At 36.0% G+C, this 25,359-nt stretch overlaps 1 protein-coding gene across 4 annotated transcripts in view; it reads right to left on the reverse strand.

The window, feature by feature from the left end:
* ST18 (ST18 C2H2C-type zinc finger transcription factor) overlaps positions 1-25,359 on the reverse strand; it is a 183,715-nt gene that overhangs the window by 26,583 nt on the left and 131,773 nt on the right. For all 4 annotated transcript variants that reach the window (XM_032442722.1, XM_032442723.1, XM_032442724.1 and 1 more), the window contains 7 exons: positions 23,205-23,392; positions 18,919-19,716; positions 15,916-16,050; positions 14,313-14,403; positions 12,410-12,514; positions 10,867-11,072; positions 7,476-7,687 (listed from right to left, as the gene is read on the reverse strand). In XM_032442722.1, the coding sequence (XP_032298613.1) occupies positions 7,476-7,687; positions 10,867-11,072; positions 12,410-12,514; positions 14,313-14,403; positions 15,916-16,050; positions 18,919-19,716; positions 23,205-23,392 (1,735 nt within the window). The remainder of the gene's footprint in view (positions 1-7,475; positions 7,688-10,866; positions 11,073-12,409; positions 12,515-14,312; positions 14,404-15,915; positions 16,051-18,918; positions 19,717-23,204; positions 23,393-25,359) is intronic.

The raw sequence follows: 25,359 nt of genomic DNA on the forward strand, positions 1-25,359 counted from the left end.
TTCCTGTCTGCAGATAATTGCCTGATATGTTCTTTGTATAGCTGGGATTTTCGTTCCTTTGCTCTATTTCAAATGCAGTAATGCTGTCTGGAATTAATATGTATGTCTTAAGCAGGGAGCAACACTGCATATTGGCATAATGTTTACATATGGGTAAGGCTGGTCCTTACTACTGACAGCAGTTATTAAATCAAGTAGCAGAAGAGGTGAAAAAGGTGCCTTCTGAAAGAACACTTGGTAGCCTAGTTGTACGTGTTAACCTGAACAAGTTGGAAAATATACAAAGACTACAGAGATAAATGGCAAGGTCATGCAAAGTAGTACTTATGTTGAATGCTATATTTAATGCTGATGAGTCCTCCTGTTGTTTTTGTCAGTACTATTTTCTATTTCTGTCACCATAAATCTCAGAAGCTACTTCGGAATTTGAGGCTAGATATGTTGGATGCTGGGTAACTTCGGAGGTAGTTACCCAGCATCCAACATATCTAGCCTCAAATATTAGCACACCTCAAGCTTTCTTATTCAGAATAAATAAAAAGTAAGCCTGTACCACAAGTGAATCACTTAAATCCTTTGTTGTAAATAGGAGACAGATATGCCCGGGGAGCAAGTCTTTCCATTTTACTTTTATCTCTTTCTTAGGAGGAGATGAGACACCGACAGAGAAAATCTCTCTCTCTCTCTCTCTCTCTCTCTCTTTTTTTTTTTTTTCTTTTTTCTTTTTTCCATTAACTACTGATGGAGATTAGTCTCCATTGAATGGTTAAAAATAGAGCAACCAAATTTATGCTTACTTATGGATTTTAAAATCAGTTGCAATGAAGCAGGGAATTCTTCCTCTGTGCTGAAAGTGTGACATGACAAAGTCAGTTGGACGTAAGGCACAAGCTTTCTTCATGCAGCCTTATCTTCTACCATTGTCCATGGTTACTCATTTAAAGGTGAAATGCAGCTGATGAAATATTTTTATCATAAGGAAAATTTTGGTAAAAGATGAAAATTTCAGGCTCAGTGATCTCTCCTTACTTGGGGATCCTGGTTCCATTTTGTATTTATGGGCCTGCGACAGATGCACACCTAGACTGAAGCATACCAAGCCATCTGCTTGTCCCCAGTTCAGAAACTCAGACACTTCTTATATTTGCTTCGTCTGCATGACAAAGTTCACATTTTCAATCATACAGCTTAAAGAGATGTTTTATTATATTTATGGGAAGTAAATACACTTCTAATATGTTCATACTAAGATGCTTTGCTTATATCTTTCTGCCCCTTTTTAGTAAATAGTTTAATCTCCTGTGATAGTTTTAAGCCCTGAATTTGACAGTGCAGCTTATCCTGGATAATAACTTAGTATCCACCACATCTTATGCCATCTGTATAATATCAAATACATTTTTAAACCAGCATTAATAAACCTTAGTTACAAAAATCCAAGATATTAACTATATCAGTGCCAAGTTCACACTCCAGGATCTGACAATACAGCTCTGCCATGATCGCCCCAGTGTTTTTTGGCTTCAGAGTTGATATGTAACTATAGCAATGAAACAGAGCTACAGTAATCAAGTTTAATGACCAATGTAAAGTAAAATGCTAAATATTGTAGTCGCTGACATTTTTCGTAATAAAAAAACTTGGGTTAAGTCTGCACAACCAACATTCACATAAAATTCCAGACCTCTGTGACAGATGGCTTAGAAAAGGAAGCCATGTGACTGGGCTGCAGTAGTTTTATAGTGCAAAACCCATAAATAGTGCAGATTCTCTGTCACTGACAAAATATCAGCTACTCAGAAGGCAACAATGGCAACAAAAGAGACCAAAAGTATTCACGGTTCCCTCCTTGATGAAACTGTACACCAGATAATATTGGGAAACAGCTACCGTTAACTGAAAAAAGAGCTTTGAGTGTTAAGAAGAATATTTTACTAACATAGATAGATAGATACCAGCACTTTCCTGAAATTCGTGCAGAAGCTGTGTTGTCCAACGCACCTAATTCTGATCAGGAAAGGCTGGGTTGTGTGTTTGTGAAGTAGAAGAGTACAGATGGGGTTTAAGTGAGCTCACAGATGCACATAGCAATTAAATATAGTCATGGAAAAATATCCCCTTTTGCCCATCACACGATGGATCACACGTTTACAGCATGGGTTTTTATTCAGAACAGTATAAAATAGCTATCACTTTTTTACATTCATAGCAAACTACAAATGGCAGAGAGATGATGGTCAGAACTACAGCTCCAGTTTTCATTCCTATTCTCATCCTACCCTCCTCTCAATATGTCTGCTTTGCTTGTTTTACCACATTTATTTTTACATTAGTTTTAAACTGGAACTAAAAAGACAAAAATGGCAAAAATGCTAAAGCAGTAATGTGTCATGCTGACAGAAAATGGCACTTGCTGTGCTTATCCCAGACTTTTAAAGGTTGTGTTCTCAGTGAAGGGAAGATCTGTTGTCTCTAGTCTGTACAGGATCTGTCCCATGTTTATCCATTTTTTATTACATATTTAATTGTACCTACAAAAAACTATGTATACTTTCTGTCTTTTCTCTTAAAAATTAAGTAAAATAAAGATGCAAATGTATCTGATTATTTCCTAACATAATATTTTACAGCAGATTGAATCTTTGGAATCTGATTTTGATCTTATTTACATTTACACTGATGTAAACCAGGAAAAAATCTACTAGAGCAATGAAGAAAAATCAATAAGGGTGAGAGGAGACCTACAGTAATTAAATTCAGGTTACTCCTTATCTGCTCCCACATCACTGACAGTGTAATCATTCCCATGGGTTTTAAAAGCAGCTGGAAAAAGGAGTTCAGAATGAAAATTGAGAGAAAAAAGACTGAAACATATTTTCTTCATTCCACGATCTATACAGTAAATAAGATAAAGTACAGGTAGTACTCTATGAAGAATATCCATCTAAAATGAAGACTAACACAAATTAGACTATGAAATAGTCTCTATCTTCTTCAAGTGCCTTATACTTTAAAGTCAGGCTTTTTCACTTCATTTTATGTCAAAAGTATTACAAAGTATTATCTAGTACATTATTTAATCTTGTCTTGGAACTCAAGTGTATAAGCCAAGATAATAAAGGGAGAAGGTTTTTGTTTGTTTGTTTGTTTTTTCATAAATTGTTACTGTGTTATTTCATACATTTTGGGTTCATTTGGTGGCTCAAAACATTTAATATGCTGCAGTTTGTCTCAAGTAATGATTACAAGTTAAGCTTTATCTCACAGATGAATCAGAAAGAGTGAATTATTGTGTCTGTAGGAACCTTATTTCAAACCTGTGCCCTAAGGGAGATTGTGTCATTATATATAAGAGTTTTACCTTGGTTGGCATCAGTTATAACTTTTAATACTAAATAAGTCCAAAGAAACAACATTTTCAATGATTTTGCCTTCCCACTAGCAGTTTGGTCTGGCTTAGAAAGCTCGAAAAGGCTTTTCAGTTCTAGCATGAGAAATAAGTCTGGAACTAATATCTATCTTGCCCTGTGTGTGAATGCTATTCTTAGTTTGACTCCATCTCAAAGACTACTTTTTTTCTTTTTTCTAGTCACAATCAATAAGAATAAATGCACGCATACCTCAGATGTGAATTTAAGCAATTGAATTTATCTGTACTAAATTGAAATACAGAGACATAGCAGGAAAACTTGTAGCTGCCCAGTGATATTTGAGACACAGATGAAGTCACGGTTTCAGCCCAGAGCAATTCACAAATTAAATAAAGGCAGCCAAGAACTTATTCAAGGAGCAACATGCACAGCAGTATAACAGGATGGAACCTAGTGGGATTGGCTTATTTTTCACTCTGTATTTAGGTTTTAAGGTATTTGGAATAAAAGAATGCCTGACAGTCATGGTAAGTGACTACACTGACTACAATGTTGAAATAATTGATGTAATTATCCCCATCAGTATCCAAGAATATAGAGATGACATAATTTTGTTCAAAAACAGAATTTGAACTTTAAATATTTTTAGCAAGTGTCATTTTTTGTTTTCTTTCAAGGCATAGCATGCATATGCCATTTTGTCTAAACAGGTGGGAAAAACACCAAAACATTCAACAAAATGTTTGGCAAGCAGTAGTGATGGGGATACAGTTAAATTACATTGCTTGTAACTACCTCTGTGAGACGTGAATGTGGTGAGGGCTGTAAATAGTGAATGGATGCTATGATAATGTAGACTTTTGCGCCATGCTGGAAACTGCAGGGTAATTGTTCAAGGGGAGTCCTTCTGTTTACTTCTGTAGGAGCTGAAAGTAGCAACATGAGCTGGAAATCAAATGGACACCAGTGTACTGGTTTGGCATATAGACCACACGAGAACTGGCTGATCAGTATAAGCAGGGGAACAGCTTACTGGTGTCCGCACCTGTGAAACTGAATGGCCTAGACACTATAAAGTTAATGTGGTATTACTTATTTTAAATATGGTATAATCAAGTAGCTGAATGTCTTAGTAAATAGCACACAGCATAGAGAGATTTCACAGGGAAAGTGTAGGATCCATTTTAATGAACATTTAAGAGTAAAGGTATTCTTTAAGTTTTTTAATTTGTAATTTTTTTGCCTTGGATTCTCCCTTTTGAACTGAAATGCAGAGAATATGTGATCATTTCCTATTAAGACTGAAAATCCATTTAGTTAATAAAAATTGAAACTTTGCTGTGAAAAAAAAAAGTCTCTTTTTCATTTAAGTATTATATATCCATATTTGCAGAAAAGTAGTGAGCATTCAAGTTGAAACATCCAGCTCTTAGTAAAAAAAAAAAATTACAAGTCCTTGGAGGTCAATAAATAAATAAAGAAAACAAGAATATGGCAATTGCTTAAAAGGACTGAAGTTCAAATTCTCTTTTAAAATGTAGAAGCATGGTATTTTACAGATCTTTCCAAGCTGTACTTGGAAAGTATTTCACCATATCCTCTGTGGTCCCATTGGCCCTTTTCCTATCACTCTGGCTCCCAAGTATTGTGGCTTGGATTGGTGGGAGGCTGCACGGAGCTCATGTAATAGAAAAGACCTTTAGAAGTCAGGGGCTTTGATCCACTGAAGTAAGAATGATGCTAATCAGGTTTTATTTGGTAACGAACAAAGGAAAGTGGCAGGGTCAGGACTCAGAGGTCTGACTCTACAGAACTATAAACACAGCCACCCTACATAAGTGTTTTCAGTTCTGGTGAATGTGTGTACTATCAAGAACAGGAAAATTATATCATTAAATTTGCAGTCATCAGCTTAAGGTGAATTATTTAAGTCTCAACACTGAAAAAATCCTCAGGAAATGTTTTTGATAATCTAAAAATATACAATACTCTATCATTAAAAAATCTTCCTTTGTGACCAATACAAGCCACAGAAGAATTAAAAAAAAAAAAAAAAAGGCAAATAGGTGGTACCTTTTAGATATATCCTCATACATGTTTTGCATTTTTACATTAAAAAAAACAAACAAAAAAACAAAAAAAAAAACCAAAAAAAAACCAAAACCATCTACACTGAAGAGAGTTTTCTAGAAACTTAATTCTACTTTAGTTCTGAAAGTAATAAATAGCCAAATGCAAATAAAAACAGTTTTGTGTGGTTTTGGCCACCAAATCTGTTTGGGGCTCACTTGCCTGTGTTCTAGCCAGAAGCTAATTCTGAATCTTCTGTCAGATGTTTTGTAGCAGTATGCCCTCCAGAAAGTCTGGCAAAAGTAGAAGCAGGCAGATAGATAGCAAGGTATGCAGGTGATTTTCTTTTAGGTTGGATTCCTAGCTGTAAAAAAGGAGTAAGCTATGTGCCCCAAGTGTTCTTTTGTATTGATATTATTATATTCACTTCCATTCAAACCTTCCTCATCATTTGGCAACTGTGAAGCAGGTATGGAGGAGAAAATCTTTGGTTTATGTCTGGTCCCTTTACTGCTCTTCTTTGGCAAGAAAGTTGTATTGCTGAGGTCAGCCAAAGGCTGCAGCAGCAATGTAATCCAGCCATTGGCATCGGTTTCCATTTTCATGTTAGAAGTCTCTATAGAAGATCAGCGGAAGGACCTCTTTGCAGCAGCTGTCAGGGACAGATCTGTCACCTGAGAAAGGTTTCATGTGCAATATAAGCTAAATTATGGATAATGCATATAGACATACTAAAATGTATACTCTGTGGCACCTCCCAGTACTGGTTTCAAGATTTGTGACCCCACAAATGGAAATAAAAGTCAGAAAAATAAGAGATACTGCTATGCAAAAGAGAATGACTTGTGTTGCCTGACAGGAACCACTTTTTTTTTTTTTTTTTTTTTTTTTTTTTTTGTGGTAAAAAAAAGTGGTTCCTGTCAAAGGATAACAGGTAGTCTCTTATCAGTAGTGGACAGAAGCCCAACAAAATTTGTAGACCAACAGCTGCAGAAGCCACCTCTAGCCTCCCTGAGACTTGCAATGTAACAATCACTGGCCATTTGGAATACATATCAAGACTTGGAGTCCCATAGCAGAAACACACCTGATAATTTCTGTCTTGAATAAATGCATCTCTTTTCTCTCCCCAGTGATTTCTTCTCAAGTTCTTGTAATGGCAAATCCTCATCTACACAGAGCTTTCAAAAGTTTCATTGTAATGGAGCACATGGAACTTTAATGCAAATAGCAAATAACAGTGCTCCCACATGCACAGCCATCAGAAGAAAATCTTGTCTGTTTTCATCAGCATTATAATACCATGTAATGGCACAGAAAATAAGGCTCATAGCTAACACAGTACCATTTGTAAATCATAAAGATCTGTGAGGAAACGCAGAGCAGAAACCAAAACATGAAAGCCACACAAACATCTACGAGATTAGGCAGCATTCCATTATGACAGACTTGCCCAAATTATCTATCTCCAAATACTGTGGGTCTGATTCTCCTCTCTCACAGAGAGAGAAACAAGCATTTTTATCCAAGTTGGTTGTTATTTATCTTTCTACACCTTGTCAAACTGTCAAATGAGCTCAAAATAGAGCAGACTCAATAGATGTAGACCTGTTTCATTGCAAGCAAAATATCACCTTGATTAATCAGTTTTGTTTTTTTTTTTAAGAGTCTCTAAAATGATTGTTAATGGCAGGTTTCAGAGAGAGAGGAAAATTCCTTTTTTAAACATATCTAACTCATTATCTGACACAGATCATTGCTGAATTTCATATATATCCTTCTTTATTATTCCCACAAAATCTCCTCCTTGTATTTAGGGCTCAATTATAAAAAGAGTAGCAGCATCACTCCTGCTATTTATTTATTTTTATAAATAAATGGTCACTACATTACATATTTTTTTTCTTTCTCTTCAAAAGAGCATGCAAACAGAAGCCTTCTTTTGGGGGATTTAATGCAGTCAATAACATGAAAGACAGTTTATTCGCACAGTTCAGTAGCTAGCACACCCTCCAGGTTCTTGGACTACCGTACCTTGGCAGACAGACTCTGTGGTTTGTTGGAGAGGATCTCTGCTGCTTCCCTGCAGCGGGTGGAAAGGTTCAGGATAGCAGCAGCTGCTGCTATGTGGGTGTCTTCACTACATTGACCGTAGCTATAAGAGTTGGCATGGCAAGGGCTCTGTGTGTGGGCGCTAGCACTAGGCAGTCGATTAGAAAATTTCACTGGATTTGAAAAATGCTTTGCTGTTGAAGAGAGATTTGATTAGCAATTTTATATATGCAATTTCTTTTCATAAAATAGTCTTGTTTCTCAGACTACAATTTCATACAATAAAATATTCAGAGAATATATTTAAAACAATCAATTTCTTATTGACTCTAAAGGTTTACTGTAAAAGTGGCTATTTAATTTTTACCAGAAAAGTAACTTTTCTATATACACATCTTTAAACAAAAGATCTGAGACAGTTACTCAGAATTTTCTCATTCCTTAGTGACGCATTGAAGTATGAGGAAACACAATGATGTCTAAGGAAAGACTGAACAAGGATTAATGCATTATCAAATCTGATCTGATGACTCTGGTAAGAAAATGAAATTGCAAATGTATACTTGTGAAGGCTTCCCCTTGGAGCTCTATTGTGTAAGAAGACACAAGTGACTTGTCCAGTCTTAGCTAAAACATCATTGCTTAGCCTACTTAAATGAATAACTGCTATTTGCGTAGCTTTGATTGTATAAGTGAGGAGAACAAGATCAGGCTCTTGAATAAACTGCAACTGTCATATAAGAGCATTACTTAGCATTAATAGGCAGTCCTATTCTTCTGGAAACTTTCTGTAACTTCAGTCTACCCTTTAGAGAATTCCCCAAAACAGCAACAAAATATCCCCCCAAAACAAATTAACAAGTGAAAGAAAAAAACAAACAACCAACCAAACAAAAAAACACAAAAAGAAGAACAAACAGTGAATAGTCAGAGTAAAAGTGATCTTAGCCGATCTCTTCATGCTGACTGTCATTTTGAATAAGACACATTCCGTGGACACAAAGAGGTCACTTAAGAACAAAGAAGCAGCAGGTGAACAGAAAAGTACTTTCATGGACAAAATTGGCCTTTATGGTTTTTTGTTTTCTTTTCCATCACCAACACTTACTCCAAAACAGGTAGAAAGAACTGTACTCTCTTTTCTGTATTTTGGAGTTTGAGAAGTCATGAACTGTTGCTGGGAAAAGACAGCATCATGGTCTCAGCCCTTAGTAAGCAACAGCCATCTATTTTGTCTGTAGCTCTTATGGCGTCCTACAAAGTATGCAAAATCCAGCTTCTCAGCCTACACCCAGATACACCAAGAATGCTGCTGCATATAGCAAACTGCTCACTGCATAAAGATTTCAGCCTAAGGCTGTGGGCGTAGAGCTTTGGCTGACTGTATTTCAATGATAAGACTTATACATGACATTCAAGAACTCATATTTCCTCAGACTTGGGATGCTGTAGAAGAAATAGTTGTTTATATGCACTGACTGTAGTTGAATGCCATGTTTTGTTTTTCTAAATACCGAGGGTATCTCAATAAAGCAAAACATAAGAGCTTCATGATTGGGCTCTCCTTTTCTTCAGTAAAAATGAAAAAGGAAGTTTCTACTCCTCTGTGAAATTACAGAGCAAGAGGGTCTTCACTTTTAGCACTTACTATTGCTAATTTCATATTATTTTTAACAAGGAAAAAGGTGCTTTTTCTATTAACTGTCATAACAGACAAAAAAAAAAAAAAAGAAAAGAAAAAGCAGGTTCTAATGGATACACATTTTGTCAACAAATCAAGTTTATAAATGCAGAATCCACAGAGGACTAATGATGCTGTTCTGGCTAGCTTCATATTTACATAAGATGTTGAACCAGTCTGTAAATCACAGCTTCTTACTGCCAACTTTTATGCATCTGCACAGCTAAAACACTCACCTGCTCTTTTACTTTCACCTTTCCATTAAAATAATAGCTGTACATTGCAATCTTTGTAAGAACAACAGGCCATAAACTTCAGTCCTGATATACATTATACAGAAATTGCATATGTATGGATTTGCATTTGTATAAAAACATTTCAATCATTTTTTCCTTGAGATGAACCTGTGAAATAGACATGCATCTGTGCAGAGACAGCTAATAGGGTGTATTCAATTTTACAAACAAAATTGGAAAACCTGCCACCCAAAAAGCTGGCAATGCACATATTTGCTTACATATGAACAAGTCTGTTTTCCAGTCTAGATAAATATCTGCTTTTCATTTGAAATTTTAAATGAGGTAAATATATATATATATACAAAAATACATGGGTACCTACATATATATTACATATATACATATACATGCTCAGATACTTGCACAAATAAACACATTTTATAAATATACATAAATATATATAATGTATTCCTAGAAGTATTACGTATATGTATATACACATAGAAAAAAAACCAAAAAACTGCTTTTCTGTTCACCTTACTACAAGTGTTCTCCTTCTTTAAGTTAGATGAAATTTCCTTTTCTTGTTTTCTTTTACTACCTTTCGTTGTCATGCATAAGAGAGTTTCGTCGCATAACTTTGGATCTAAAAAACTTTTTTTTTTTTTTTCCAATATTCCTCATGGAAACAGAACTGTTTGTTTCTTGAAACTAAAAAGTATTTTATAATGGCCAATTATACAGCAGAATGTTGCTGAAGTTTCCCATGCAGATTGTGAAAATGTGTCTGCAATAAATAATCACACTGTGGCATCTCATTTTTACAGAGCATTACTTCAGCAAATCTGCAAATGATGTAAGCAGGAACCTTTTGATAATGATTTGATGCATTTGATCTGTCTGTACTATGAATATGGTGTAGTACAGAATATGTCAAAATGAATTAAATTCTGTCCTGAAAGTAATGAACATTAAGCATGTGGTCCAGGAAGAAGAATATGTTTATGGATGCAGCTAAAAAGTATCTGAAGTGTCTTTTAAAACCTAACTTGAAATTTTGTTATGCTGTAATTCCTAGCATCTAGTGATGGCGTTCTGTTGGACTTTTCATGGCAGTGTACTATCACATGAATATCACAGTTTAGCCAAGGAGGAAGCCTACAGATCATTCATTTTTTTTCACTCTCCTCTTCTGACAATTGCTTTTCAAAGAAACATCCAAAAAGTAAACCTGATAGTGATCATATTTAGCAATCTAGCAGTCTACATTTAGAAAACAGTAAATGTATTTAGTATTTTGGCTGCAAGTAGTTAAAGATATTTCCTATACAGACTTTTTAAATTCTGCAAATTTGAAAGAAGAGCAAGGAAGAAAAAGAAAAAAAAGAAAAAAAAAAAAAGCAAAAAAAAAAAAAAGCCCATTACCCAAAATACAGTGGTAATTCAAACTTACATTCAAGGAACTGTGGTGTTTTTCGCCCTTGCACCATGGGAGCTATTGTGCGTTTGCCAAAGACTTGTGCATCAAAGCTGGCGTAATCAAAGGGTACTTTTCCAAACTTCTCCTTTTCTTTTGTGAGGGTGGTTCTGGAGGAAGTGACTGGCTGTGAAGTTCTGTAATTGTACTGAGCTACCTCAAGCTGCTTAGTTAAATTTGTGCTACAGAGGAAAGGAGAACAAGCATGAGAAAGACAAGAATAGCAAAGCAACGATATCTTTAAATAATATTTTACAGAAAAGTAGAAGACAGTTGCATCTCAGTATCAGAACTGTAGTGTTTTCACATGTAAAACCTACTGGTAGATGCATACAAGAAAAATCTAATTCTGGTGGCTGCATGTGTAAAAATATCTTGTATTCTCTAGCAATGCTTCAGGCGATTTACAAAGAGGACACCAACGTACTTCTGTACCACTTCTCCTGGTTTTTTGTGTGTTTCTTTTTTTTCCCCTCTAAAAATTTTCTGTATTTTTGTATTCACAAATGACTTGTATTCTTATGGATCACTGTTGTTCTCACTTTATTGTAAATGATTATGGTATAAATTTAATACAGGATGATCCAAAATAATTGCTTCTGCTATTTGGGAAGAATGATTTATAGCGTGTTATTCCATTTAGTTACTGTTCAGTAACTACTTGTCTTTGGTAATTTCCTAAGGACTTTTCATATGTAGAGTTAAGGCACGTGCAGTTGGCAGACACATGGACATAATATTCTATAATGGCTCTGAAGGAACCATTAGAGCTGATCATGTCAATAATCCACAAATTAAAGTGTCCCCAAATAGACCTGAATATAATAGGTTGTAATGGTCGTGGTGCCAATGATGTGCAAATTATGCACGTCTGTAGGGTCCATATAACTCTGAACAAAATACAATCACAATAAAAAATGTTTTCTCTTTTTGATGTCATTATATAAAAAATAAACTAGTTAAATCAATAAACTTAAAATAAAGAAACTCAACCCTTTCAGATAACTGCATCAACAATACAACCCACTACTCTGATCACTGAAAGATACCTCTGAAAAGAATCACAATGCAAATAGCCCTGTGCTGCTAGAAGTGCAATGAGTTCAATAAGTTCTTTAATAATATTTCAGCGGACAAAGTTCTGTAACAAAGGAACAGTTCAGGAAAATCATTTGAAACATTTCAGCAAAGAGAGCAGATTTTGTTTACAGAAGGAAGACATTTAAGAATCATCCATTAGGATACTTGTGTTGAAGTAAGGTTGAGTAGAAGAAATTGAATTGCTTTTTGAAACGTGTCCATTGTCTTTAGTGTCAGCCACACTCACAATGGCCAGCAGAATGCCATTTTGAATGTCAATTTTGAGGTACAGTCAAGTTATTTACCTTCACAGAGATTCATTTTGCAAAACTGAAATACCTCTATAGCTTGGAACCAAAAAAGGGTGAAGGACCTGAGGACTGACTGACAGAGTTCGTGCAGAATACTTCGAGCAGACTAGATCATGGTAGGCACCTACCTGTGAGTCTGATCATGGCACTGCCCTGCTTTTGGAGACTCAAGCTGGTTTTTTTCTTGGGACATTGCCAACTTTTCAGCTGCAGCAATTGGACAACCAGAAAGGCTGTTTAAAAACAAGGTGAAGGAAAGAAACAAGAAGAAAAAAAACTTAAAATGAAATTTTAAGTAACAGGATGGTGCTGTGGAAACCAATGGCTTCTAACTTCTCTGGGACCTTTTGGGAATAGGAGCTGCTTTTTAAGTCAGATTCATTTGTTTTTCATCCCTTAATACGTAAAATCTTTAAACTAGGGATGATAAATATGGAAACTGAATCATGTAGGAGTTTTCCAGCATTAAACTTTAATGATCTATGGCTGGCAAGTCACAATAAGTTGTTTTTCTTTTTTCTTTTTTTTTTTTCTTCTTTTTTCTTTTTTTTTTTTCCTTCTTTTTTTTTCTTTTTTCCCCCCCTTCCTTCCTTCCTTCTTTTCTTTCTTTCTTTCTTTCTTTCTTTCTTTCTTTCTTTCTTTCTTTCTTTCTTTCTTTCTTTCTTTCTTTCTTCTTTCTTTCTTTCTTTCTTTCTTTCTTTCTTTTTTCTTTTCTTTCTTTCTTTTCTTTCTTTTCTTTCTTTTCTTTCTTTTCTTTCTTCCTTCCTTCCTTCCTTCCTTCCTTCCTTCCTTCCTTCTTCCTTCTTCCTTCCTTCTTCCTTCCTTCCTTCTTCCTTCCTCTTCCTTCCTCCCTTCCTCTTCCTTCCTTCCTTCCTTCGCTTCCTTCCTTCCTTCCTTCCTTCCTTCCTTCCTTCCTTCCTTCCTTCCTTCCTTCCTTCCTTCCTTTCTCTATTTGCTTTAATTACCTTAAACAATGCTTTCTTACCCTATTCATGGCACACTTGTGATATACCTGTTGTGCTGCTAAGATAATCAAGGATTTTAAAAAGTTAAAACACGGAAAAAAATATTTAATAGTTCACTGTTAGACAATTTCACAATCACTCTAATTAAGACTTCATCCTACCTTTTTACATAAGAGATGATAGTAACATAGTATGATAATCCTTGATTTTGGTGCCCTTTTACCATAACCAGTTAACGAAAATCAATCATGCAAAAAAGAAAATCCCACAGAAAATCAATTCAGCCAAGATTTTTTTGACAATTTTTTGCCACAGATTTGATCATTAGATAGACAACGTATTCTTCCAGAGGAATGGCCCTCCATAAGAACTATAGTGGCATATTTTGGCTTGCTGCCTGGCAGGAGACATCTGTCAGGAGCTGTGCTGACAACAGTGGCTTCAGCTCTCTGCCTCACCTGCAGCCCAGCTGTGATTCCCCAGCTGCCTGTCTGGAAGGCTTTCCTTAGTTTTACTTTCTCCCTGCAGGCAGAAAGTTAAACAGTGAAGGGTGTTCTAAGCAGGAAGATGACATTCCTGAAACTAATTAATGGAGTTTGCTTTTACAGAGATTCTAAAGTGTTTCCTCTAAAATTTCATGTTTTGCTGAAGCAGAACATAATTAATTCTTGCCAAGGACTATTATGTATGTAGTACAAAACAAAAAGGCTTTTTTGTTTGTTTGTTTGCTTGTTTTCCATTGATATTTCTAGCTGTAGCATTAATAACATGCTTGTTCATTCCACATTCTTTTATATGTATATCTTTCACCATGAACCTAGTGATAGTACAGTTTGAAAACTCATCTGTGAAAAAGACTAGTGGTATCTACTATCTACAGTGCTGAAGCCATTTTTAAAATATAGTTAAATTAAACACAATTGTTTTGTTATAAGTAATACAGACTAATCTTGTTGTTCATAGGCATTCTGCAGTAGAGTAAATCGCATCCAGTTCCAAGGCATGACCATCAGTCATTCATTAATACATGTCAGATTTTAAACAGGCAGCAAGTGTTCTGGACTACCTTCTGTGTGTGTTGCGATTGCTGTTGACGTGTCCTCTTCCAGTGCATCCTGGAGTGGGGCACTTTAAAACATTTTCATGCATGGCAAGAACTAAGGAAGAAAAACAATTGGTAATGTACATAACTGAATAATATAAATGTTAAAAAATAAGAATATTTCTTTTTCAGACTCAGAAGACTCTCAGTTCTGTCATATTAAGACCTCAAAAGAAGAGAAGAAGCAATGCAACTGGATCAGTGTCTCCAAGACCATTTGACAGGTACTTATTTGTAGTATGGCTATCAACATGCAAAATGTTTTTTCTAGGGACTTCAGAAAGGCAAAGGTGTAATTTAGCAGGGATGTTAGGTCATGAGCCTGTAACCCTCTGGTTCGCACCACTAACACAGTAAATGAAAGGTGAGGCTATAGAGAACTCCTAAGAACCACGGTTGGCATATTTAAAGATGCAGTCTCTCTCTGGCTCAGGAAGGGATAGCCATCAAGTACAGGAAGGCACTCCACACCTTCCGCCATGTGAAATGATTTGTTCTGAGTATGTCCTTTTGAATCCCAGTATCTTCTGATCATCTGCTCTGTTCTGAATCCACTTTTGATAGATTGGTCATCCCCCAAGCAGCAATTTACACTCTCAGCAGGGATTACAACCTGTTACATGTACTTTTCTTATGTGCTGTGATGTCTACCATCTTTACTAAGAGTGAGACATATGTCTGTGTCAAACAGAAAACACCTCTGTATGTCTTTTATCATGTCTCCATTGTCCCTTTAGGAGTACAGTCCATCAGGAAAACTGATTGTTCAGTCAAATGATTTGTTCTGTCAGGTATCCTTTTAATTTACTGTCTTGCATGCTACTGCAGAAAACAATCTGACTATCAAGGCTGGTTAAACAAAGTTTCACATTATATTTTGTCTTATTATGCAACTCTTCATTGCATCACATTGCAGGATTACATATATACACATACCAGTTTAACAAGATTGGTGCAATTAGAAATAAAGAGGGAAATGCAGGCTAGACTAGCCACAGAAAGATTAGCATGATACAGCCTTAGGAGAGGGACTTGCTGTGGACCAATACTGGGATGTGCCGATGGAAGTAATCTCATTTTCCTCAGTGGTAAGAAGGATGCTGGAAACATCTCTGGACAGTCATGCCCAAAACTCTAAGTTGCTATCAATGTGAAAACTGCAGCCACAGTGGTAACAGGAAATCAAGTTAAAGCTCTGAAGTGGACAGGTAATCTCTGTGCTGAGATTACTCTGTGCATGCCTTTTGGAAAGGCATGGGCAAGAAAGATTCTCAAGATTCATAAAGGTACTGTGTGCAAGTCTTCCAGCAGAATGGAGACAGTTTGTCTCTGATCTTGGTCTTCCCAGACCATCTGAGTTGTCTACTGCTGTTTGTTATGATGCTAACCAGAGCCTGAATATAATGAGTGCAGGAAGTAGGAATGACCAAGAGCTGGATCATAGCTCCCAGGCTTTTTCTGTAATCTCACCCAGAAAAAAATGGGTTTCCTTTCCAGCAAGAACACATGCTACCCACAATACTAGTCCAGATCCAGTTACTCTGAACTTCAGGGCAATGATACTCACTTTCTAGTGGCACTCTAACTTTGTGAGGACAGCCTGAGAGACTGCGGTGGTGGGGATACAGCCCAGTCACATGCCCTGTGCCATCACATCCTGGGATGGGACATTTGGTTTCTCTCTTTTCAGCCCTGGGTGAATCTGCAAAGAAATCAGATAAGGATTTTGATTGGTTTTGGACTCTTCCTGCACTCAGCTGAATACACTTAGCAGGATGATAAAATCTCTCTTTTGTACTTCAGACGTAATTCCTACGCAAAGTTTTAACATGAGCTTAAGTAATTCCAGCATCTCTTTAGGTTTTTACACACTGTATCCTTAAAGCAGTGGCTCCTCTCTCCTAGTAAGCCATTTATTCGGTAAACTACATAGCTTTAGGATTTGCAGTGTCATTTGTTCCATTCAGAGCTTCAAACAGGACAGAAGCCACAATCCAATAAGCCAGAGAACTGGCAGCATCAGCGAACAACAAGATCTATAAAGGAATAAATAAATTAAAACAAACAAACAAACAAACAAAACCACCAAACAACAGAGACAATCTTTTACTCTGCTAATGTCAGGCCGCAGCAAACTGGGACAACCAAATAAAAGATGAGGTGTGAATAAACAAACAAAAACAAAAAAGCATTTCAACCAGAAGCCATTCCTTAAATATCGCAGATCTCTAGGCTGTAGGTTCTTTGTTAGGAAACTGAATACATGCCACTTTACATTTGAGAGGCAAGGCAAGCAGCTCCCTCTGGTACACATGGCAATGCTGCTTTGTGGAATAGCCCACAATGAAGTCAAAGCATGGAGCAGCCGATACCCTTTCAAAGAGGAGGTCTCAGCCCAGCCCCAGAGCTACCACTCTGCAATAGCCACGATGCAATCCCAATTTTTGTTTCAAGCACCTAGAACTGTGCAAGAAGCTCTGGTCAAAAAGCCTTTATTTGATTTCCAATGCAGGATCAGAAGTCTGGACGGGAAAGGAATGTATTCTGGTCCAGAAAATCTCTTGTGAAAAATCTGCAGGAAGTAGCCGCATAAATTGCTGAGGATGGTTTTAGCTCAATCTGTGATTGGCTGCCAACAGCATTCGGCGCTGGGGGAGAAAACAGCTGCAGCCAGCACAGGGAGCTGCCTCCTTCAAGCTCATTTTGTTGGACTGCGAGGTAGGATGTGCTCAGCAGCAGGATCACCAGAGACAGCTGAGGGTTAAACTTCCTGGCAAGAGTTTAGGTAAAAGACAAAAAATTAAAAATCAGGGAGAAAAGCAAATAGAATGAGCATCAACAGGAGACCACATGCTTTTTAAAATAACTGCAAATGGAAAGTACTGCTGTAGTGGACAGAGAATAAAGAGAGACCCTAAAATATGATTTAATTTTTCCTGCAGTAATTGGAAAGCTTTATCATTAAAAAGATGGAAAAATGTAAATGTAAGCCATGTTCTTCTGATGTAGCATCCAAGAAAGAAAATTAAGAGCTGATGGATTTGATGGTGGATTTTCAGTACTAGAAATAAAAACCAGTTATTCATGTGAAAAATAAAAAAGAAAAAAAGAAAAAGAAAAAATCTGTGCCTGATGATATATTGACTAAAATCATAAGGTGTTTATACAGCCTGAAGACAGTTTTAATTTGTGCCTTTATGAATGTAGCCCCTGAATTCACCTGAAAACTACTATTAATGACATTATGAGGTAAATCAGAAAGGGCCAAATTTTACCATGCTTACCATCACTCCTCCTTTCTTTATGTGCTGTGAGAAAGTCACATTGACTTCAGTGTGAACCCGAGTGAACAAACCTGGTCTCAGGATTAAAAAAAAATGTACTTGCGGAATTTCTACATTTATCTTTGTCATCTGAACAAACAAAGGTTAATGTAGTTTTGCAAGGAGGTAGACCAACACCTAGTACATACAGCATATGACATATTAATGGTAAGACAGAATGAGATGCATGATGTGTTTCCAGCCTGAAAACAATACAAAATATAGCATAGTTGCAAATAATGAAAAAATATAAGTTTTCTTATACACTAAATGCTTCAGTTAACTAAATAACTATAATATTTGCAAATGCCACATCATCTACACAAACTCCACAGTGCTGCTCTGAAGAGTTATCCTAATGTAACTCTAGAAACACCAAATCTATTTGTTTAAAAAAAAAAAAAAAAAAAAAGCAGAAAATGCAGCTATGCTAGGGTGGCTTCACCATATTTAGAAGCCAAAAAGGAAAGGTCAAAGGACAGACTAATGTAGAGTTACTTACTACAGCAGAAAATGTGCTTATAAAATGACATCTTTCAATCTTCTGTAATTACCATCAGTCAAGGATTTTCATTTCAGCCAACCCAGTTTACAAATCAAACCTGAATCTTTTAAATCTCCAATTCTAGAAGCCTGATTAGATATAGAATATGTAACAATGCAGTTTTGTAGGATGCCACACAGCACCAGAAACAATACAGATTTTGGAACTTACTGGTAATTAAACTGATGGTGAATGAGGCAGAAGAGCACACTTGTGCTTTTCTGGCTCTGATGTGCTGACTATAGTAAAAGGTAATGCTGATACATGAAGTAGACAGAGCTCAGAAAACACATGGCTTAGGAATTAGGTGATATGTTTGGAAAGGCCAATTTTTCACTCTATCCTATCCTTAAAGCACTGTTTTAGTGCCTTCTTTTTTGGCTGCTGAAATTCAGGAGGTATGTATTTACACTCTCTGGAGGAGGAAGCAGAGGAGGAGAAGGAGGAGAAGGAATGTCAGTGCCAGCTACACAGCACTTTTAGTAGCCATTACTGATCATTTCACATAGCCGTTCGGCAGGAAGCCAAGTACCCAGTGTTTAACCTGGTCAGATGTAAGGCACTAGTGTGAGGGTACATAATTAGCAAAATTACCAGCTAAATTCCAAATCCTTACTGTTTCTATAAAACCTAGCTCAGTGTCCTTTTTCAGTCACAGGATAAATACTTAAGCCAGTAAGAACAGCCAAGAATACTTCCTTACGTTTGTTGCTAAATAACTGTCTCCCACCAACATCAATAACTTTGGTTTGTCTCCTCTCCCCTGCTAGATGCTCCAGGAGAAACCTATCCAGTTCCTTGTAGGTGCTGTGAAACACATGCCCTTGCTCTGCCTGCAGAGCTATTGCTTCTTCCAGCAAACTCAAGTTCCCTTTTGCTTTGTCCATGTCAGCTGACATTTCCGTGGTTTCTGACAGGCACTCATTGTCATCTTCTTCGCTTTCAGGGAACACATTCTGAATTCTCTTCTCAAAAGGATCTGAGTGAGACTCCTGGGGTGCTCTTAGCTCTGCTTCTGAATCACAAAGTGTTTCACAAGGGTCAAATTCTACCTCCTCCTTCTTAATTTCTGGGACTTCCAAGATGCTAGGTTGATTACACTCTGCAATATATTTTTGAGTTACATGGGGTTTTATACTAGTTTCTTCTGAGAAATTTGAGGAGCTGTCCCACTCATTTTCCATCATTTCAGAGTTACTTTCATTTTCCTCAGATGAACAATATTTTGGGTCAGAAATGACAGTCTTTTCCTTTCCTTCAGCTGAGTCAATCATGTAACATTCATCAGTGTCATCAGCTTCTGTTTTTAAGGATTGAATGCCACTATCATTTAGATTTTCTGCCACTGCTTGACTGGGTGCATCTTTTGCAATTTTTCCACTGTTCAACAAAGATTTGACCACGGCATCTTGGTAACTGGTGTAGTTATCTTTTCCTTGACTGGAATTTTCTTGCCCACCTGAATGAGGAGTCTCCTCACATGGTTTTGCAGTCCTTTCCTCTGCATAAGAAAAATGGCAAGAGAAAAACATGTAAGAAAAGCAAAAAGCTTTTCTTTTAGAAGTGCTATGAAGGTATTAACTTAAAATTTTCCATCTCTTTATTCAAAGGTATCTTTAAATTATTTAATTCACCAGTGCTTTATTTGAAATGACAACTTGTAGCAACAGGAAAAGCCCTTCTGAAATTGTATCCGCCTTATATTATTCTTCACTATTGCTATTTTTGCTGTTGGTAAAGAAATATACTGTCTTACAACATACACCTTCACATATACTTGTACAAATATAATGCACTACATCTATGCATATAGATACTATATATGCAGAATCTATATCATATACAGAGAAACATAAACAAACACACACATTGAAAAATTCCTCTAAAATCCATTTTCTTTTCATCTAAGGTTCCTAAATATTTTCTCAAAATACACCCTAATTACTTGAGCCCCATGAAAGACCTTGAAGGAAAAAAAACAAACATCCATACTTCACTAAGGGCAAGCTTCTGGTCACCACTGCAATTGCCACATTAAGTGATAGATCAGGTCATGCACAGGCAAACAGAAATGGTTGTTATGTACAGACTCATAAAGGGCTTGTTAAAGACACCACTGAAGTGCATCCTGTCTTTATAAACATCTTTCTTCAGAAGAAAAGCAGCAGGCAGATGGTAACAGAGGCTGCATGTAGGAGAGGTGGACGGTGTGGAAGACAATATGCCTTTTGTATCTCATTTAATTTTTTTATAAACATTTCCTCTGACAAGGACACTCAAAAATACATCTCCATCATCTTCCTTTCTGGTAATTATCTCTCTAAAATCAACACTGGTTTGCCAGGATCAAGTAAATATTGCCATAGTAACTAAAAGCATTTTTGGATGAAGGGAAGAATTTAGTCACAACACTAGCCCCTTCAATAATGCTGATTATAGGGTACATTCTTTTGTTGGGATCTATTCAACATAAACTGAAAAATTTAACATTTTACTTCCTAGAAAGGAGGATGAATAAACAAGCACAGACTGTTTCCCAAGATGTGTCTGTTCTCTCCCGAATCAGAAGAACTCCAGGTTTAAATAATAAATTAGGCATAGTCTAAAATGCAAATGAAGTTTCTCTCCATAACATAGTGAGCTATTAAGAGAAAGTGTAAAGGGTTATGATAATTTTAAAGTATTATGAACTACAGAAAACAAATAAAAAGCATTTTCAGTGAATATGTCCAATTCATTGAACTATTCTCTCAATCCACTTAACTACCCACATGTGTACAATAATGATTTATAGACATTATACCTAATTATGCATATTTGGGCTGTGTTAGAGTGCCTAACAAAAGCTCTAGAAAGCAACAATTACCTCTGTTGCTTAGCTACATAGTTTAAAATATTCCTATTAAGTGCAGATTATTGTGGAGGGGAAAAGGGGGACAAAAATGCACATGTGCACCACAATGCATTTCACTTTACTGCTGCCAAACTGTTAGCATTTTGGGTCATTTCCAGTTTACATAATTGTTTGGTTCAACTGTTTGTTATATGTTAAAAGAAAATATTGATTAATTCTTATTATTCTTCAGAAAATTGGGCTCACACAGGGAGAGGTGGCCTTGTGCACTGTGTGCATGAAGTTGTGTTTAAAAAAAATGTCTGTAATCCTTAGTGTAACTTTTTAGCAGCTGTTCTGCTGCCTCACACATTGCTGTATTCTGAATAAAGAAGTCTGTTGTCTTCACATGTCAGCAAGTAAGAATGATCATTTGGCTCTATAACAAACTTTAGTCAAACGGTTTTTATTATTTGCTCTTCTGCCATTTGGGAAATGACACATTAACATCAAAGAGTCATTTCAAAAATAAGTTGTTCTGTACACTATTCAGAAATAATAATAATAATAAAAATATATAGCAAGGTTTGATAATAGTAGTAGGTATTTTCAATTATTTTTCTAGATGAAAGATGAAAAATAATACAAATGCATCATAACTTGGGTGACTGCTTCTTAAACCATCATAATTGATACTAAAATGAGGAATTTTACAAATGCAATGTTAAAAAATGTGTTGTTTAACTGGTTTTAACAATTCAGATGCCTTGGCTTTGCTTTTGACTCTGTAAATTTAATTTTAAAACCAGTTTGTTTCTCAAAACTAAATGACTAGGTACAAATAAGGTTCTACTACATTTATGTCAATGGTCTGTCTAAACATTTGCCTTTTTTTAGGGGGAAAAAAGAAAAAAATTTAATTAAATAAGTTATGTTCATCTGCATGTGGCACATGTTCTACCTATATGATCATCAAAATAGTTTCTCTTCAGTGAGTTCAGAAAAAAAGACAGAATTCTCCACTGATTTCAGTAGAACAAGAATTTGACTCTAACCTGACAGTTGTCTTCTTCTATCTGTTTATACCTCTATGTAGCTATCATATGTAGAAGATGTGGGAGAATTATTTTCCTCTTAATAAAATCTATTTAGAGTGAATAAAGATCTAAATTCTTAATCTCATTTCTCTGCTTCCTTCCAAAATATCTGAAAAGTTTGTGCGAGTAACTTAGTAATGGGAAAGGAAAGTAAATTACCTTCAAACATCTGTAGTAACAACTAAGTAGAATTTAAATTCATTCTGTATTCTGTTTTCATAGTAGCTATGATTACTAATTCCCCAGTGCCAGATCCCTTTCCTTTTGTCTTGATGGTTGCCATCTCACGATGTCTCTTCCCTTTAAAACAGTGAAGCATTTATTCCACTGATTTCTCCTCACTTCCCTGATTGTCAACTTATGCAGTATTATTTAAACAGATATGCATCTGCCAATTTTGTTTGATGTTCAATGTTCATCTTGAATATAGATATATATATATATATATAACATAGAATGAGACTCAAAGAAAAACTACAGCTATATATTTCTGTATTCCCATGCTCTTCTATATTTTGCAGCATATACGTGGTAGAAGTTTCAGTAAATTGTCAGACATGTCTGGCTTAGCAGAGTTTAAATAACAAGTACAAAAGTGCTGACTCTAATAGTTGTGTTAATCAGAACACACGTAGCCATCACATGCATGAAATTGCTTTGCTAAATGTTAAAGTCAACAACATTTTGCTAAGCATTTATTTTTATTTTTTTTTTTTTTTCCCCTAAGAGCTCTATATATTTCGATGAAAATCTGCTCTTCATAAATGTGTTTTTATCTGTGTTGGGCTTAACCTTGTTCTTTGAAAGAGCTAGTGGAGAAGCAGATGCTGCTCTATATCTGACCTGCTGCAGTAGTTGTCTCTCTGTGTGACCTACAAAGCATTTACTAGACCCCAGGAGGAGTTGGTACAAAATAATTGGATGGTTAAACCTAGATAGAAATGCACTATTCCAGCTCCATTACAAGCCAAACACATTCTGCATCCTTTTTGAAAACAATGTTTCATAGCTCCCCTTCTGTAGAATTCAGGTTTGAGTGGAGCCTCATTACATGATTACCTGGAATTGAACTGCTCTCGAGGACACTGATATCCTCCTGTAAATCCGTCCTATCTTCATTTTCCTCTTTGCATTCCAGACTGGGACTGTAGTGGCGAGGCTTCATTAGGAGAGACTTCCTTTTGTTGACAGGAACACCTGAAATCTGTTCTTCAGCTTTTCTCTTAGCCATGGAGCATTTGTAGGCACTGCAGTGATTAATGGGTAATGACAGAGAAAAAAAGTGAGAGATAAAATGGTTAAAAAACTACCATCATCCTCTTGTCTACATTTCATCTACACAGGAGAGGACTGACACAATATCAGTTCACTTACAGCTGCTGAGAGTTGTATTTAGTGAATATTTAATTTTAGCTCACATTTTTTGTTTTCAGGATCCTGAAACAAATTCACAAATTCACTATCCATTTGAGTGATGCCAAAATCTCTCTGGGGAAGGGGAATGAAGAGAAAGACAAAACTAAAAGACTGATAACTCAACATGTTTAATCTTAAGTAATCATATGTTAATCCAAGCTCTGTTGTAGAATAAATACACCCAGGAAGGGATGAAAAAAGATGTAGGCTGGACTGATAATCCAGAAAAAAAGCAGCTAATGGAAAAAATATACCACCAGTTATAGTACAATATACTTTAGTTCCACTGTCTTTATGCTAGTAGTACATTTGCTTATGAGGTTTTACTCATTCATTTTTTGATAACTGGTTGACATTCAAATTTAAGATAAGCATGCTATTTTGTGACTCAGTGTTCAATTTTATTATCTTTGATATTCACTAAAAATGTCCACACAGAATTGGGGTGGAGGAATATAATAAATTTTATACTTCTAATGTCTAATTTTGTTTTTGGATTTGTATACCAGATGCAATCATCAGGCCCCATTCAGGCTTTGCAATGCTCCCCTCTTCAATACAGTTCTCCATAGCTGCCTATGTTAACAGAATTGCAGAATCATCTTGTAATGTGCCAATGGGTTGGAACATGCTGATTTCTTGTTACACCCATGTCTTCTTAGATTGTGTCTTCTTAGGTATATTTGTTGCTGCATTGTGCATCCTTTTAGAACAAACTTCTTTGTCATCTCTATAGTCAGAAAGACGGCAAAGCTGTTTATTATAAAGTCATGTTGGGGAAAAAATGAGACTTTGACCCAAAAATGTATCATGTATGACTAGAAAATACAACACGTATTAGATACAGTGATATTTTTCATTCCTTTGCTTTGAGCCAGATCTTTCCATGTATTCACATAAGGTAAAAACTAACCACGTATCTTGAATTCAATTTTAGTCATCATATGCAGTTCAACATCATAACACATTTGAAAGACACTGCATATTCAGAATATTTTTTAGTATGAGTCTCTCAATATCAGTTCTGAGCACTGGCTTCATTTCATTAACTTCAGCCATAAGTGCCTGGTTCAGGATCTTCTCAGGTCTCTGTAAAGACTTTGGAAAGAGGCTCCAACAGACAGCTATTCATCCCACGAAGAACTGGTTGTTTGCAATAAATCGCTCAAATGATCCCCTGGAAAAGGCCTTGTCTAAATACTTAAATTTTGTACAACTGATTTGAGAAGAGATGACTGATTTTTAATGAGGGAGATTATTAGCAGATTTGATATATTTCTTTCAGCTCCTACAAGACCTAAGTATCGATCTACATATTAATTTGCTTCTAGAGAAATTCAATACAACTTTGTATACCATACACTTGATCTGTGTGGTGTATAGGTGTTACATTTGCAGTACCCCACTACGGAGGCTCAAACATTCAACTCACCCTTTAAAATAATTTTTTTGGGTGAATAAGTGACATTGTGCAGTTTTATTGTTCTCCTATGCACATTATTCTAAAAAATTTATGCAGTCTTAATAATAGTATTCATATTATGTCTGTCAGCACTGAAAAAAATAACTATATGAATCTGTGTAATCCACTCAATGGTTTCTCAACGCTAGGCACCCGCAGGGTGTGTTACAAATCTACAAGATGCCCTTAGGTGCTAGATTTTGCATTTGGCTCACCGACTTAGCTTCAAGATTTGGAAAAAAAAAAATCCATGTGTGCAGAGAACTCCTATTGGTTAAACATATGACAAGCTCTACAGCATAAATTAATCCTTCCAAGGTATCTTATGTGCACTAA

The sequence above is a fragment of the Coturnix japonica genome, chromosome 2, assembly GCF_001577835.2.
Source record: "Coturnix japonica isolate 7356 chromosome 2, Coturnix japonica 2.1, whole genome shotgun sequence".
Taxonomy (NCBI): Eukaryota; Metazoa; Chordata; class Aves; order Galliformes; family Phasianidae; genus Coturnix; species Coturnix japonica.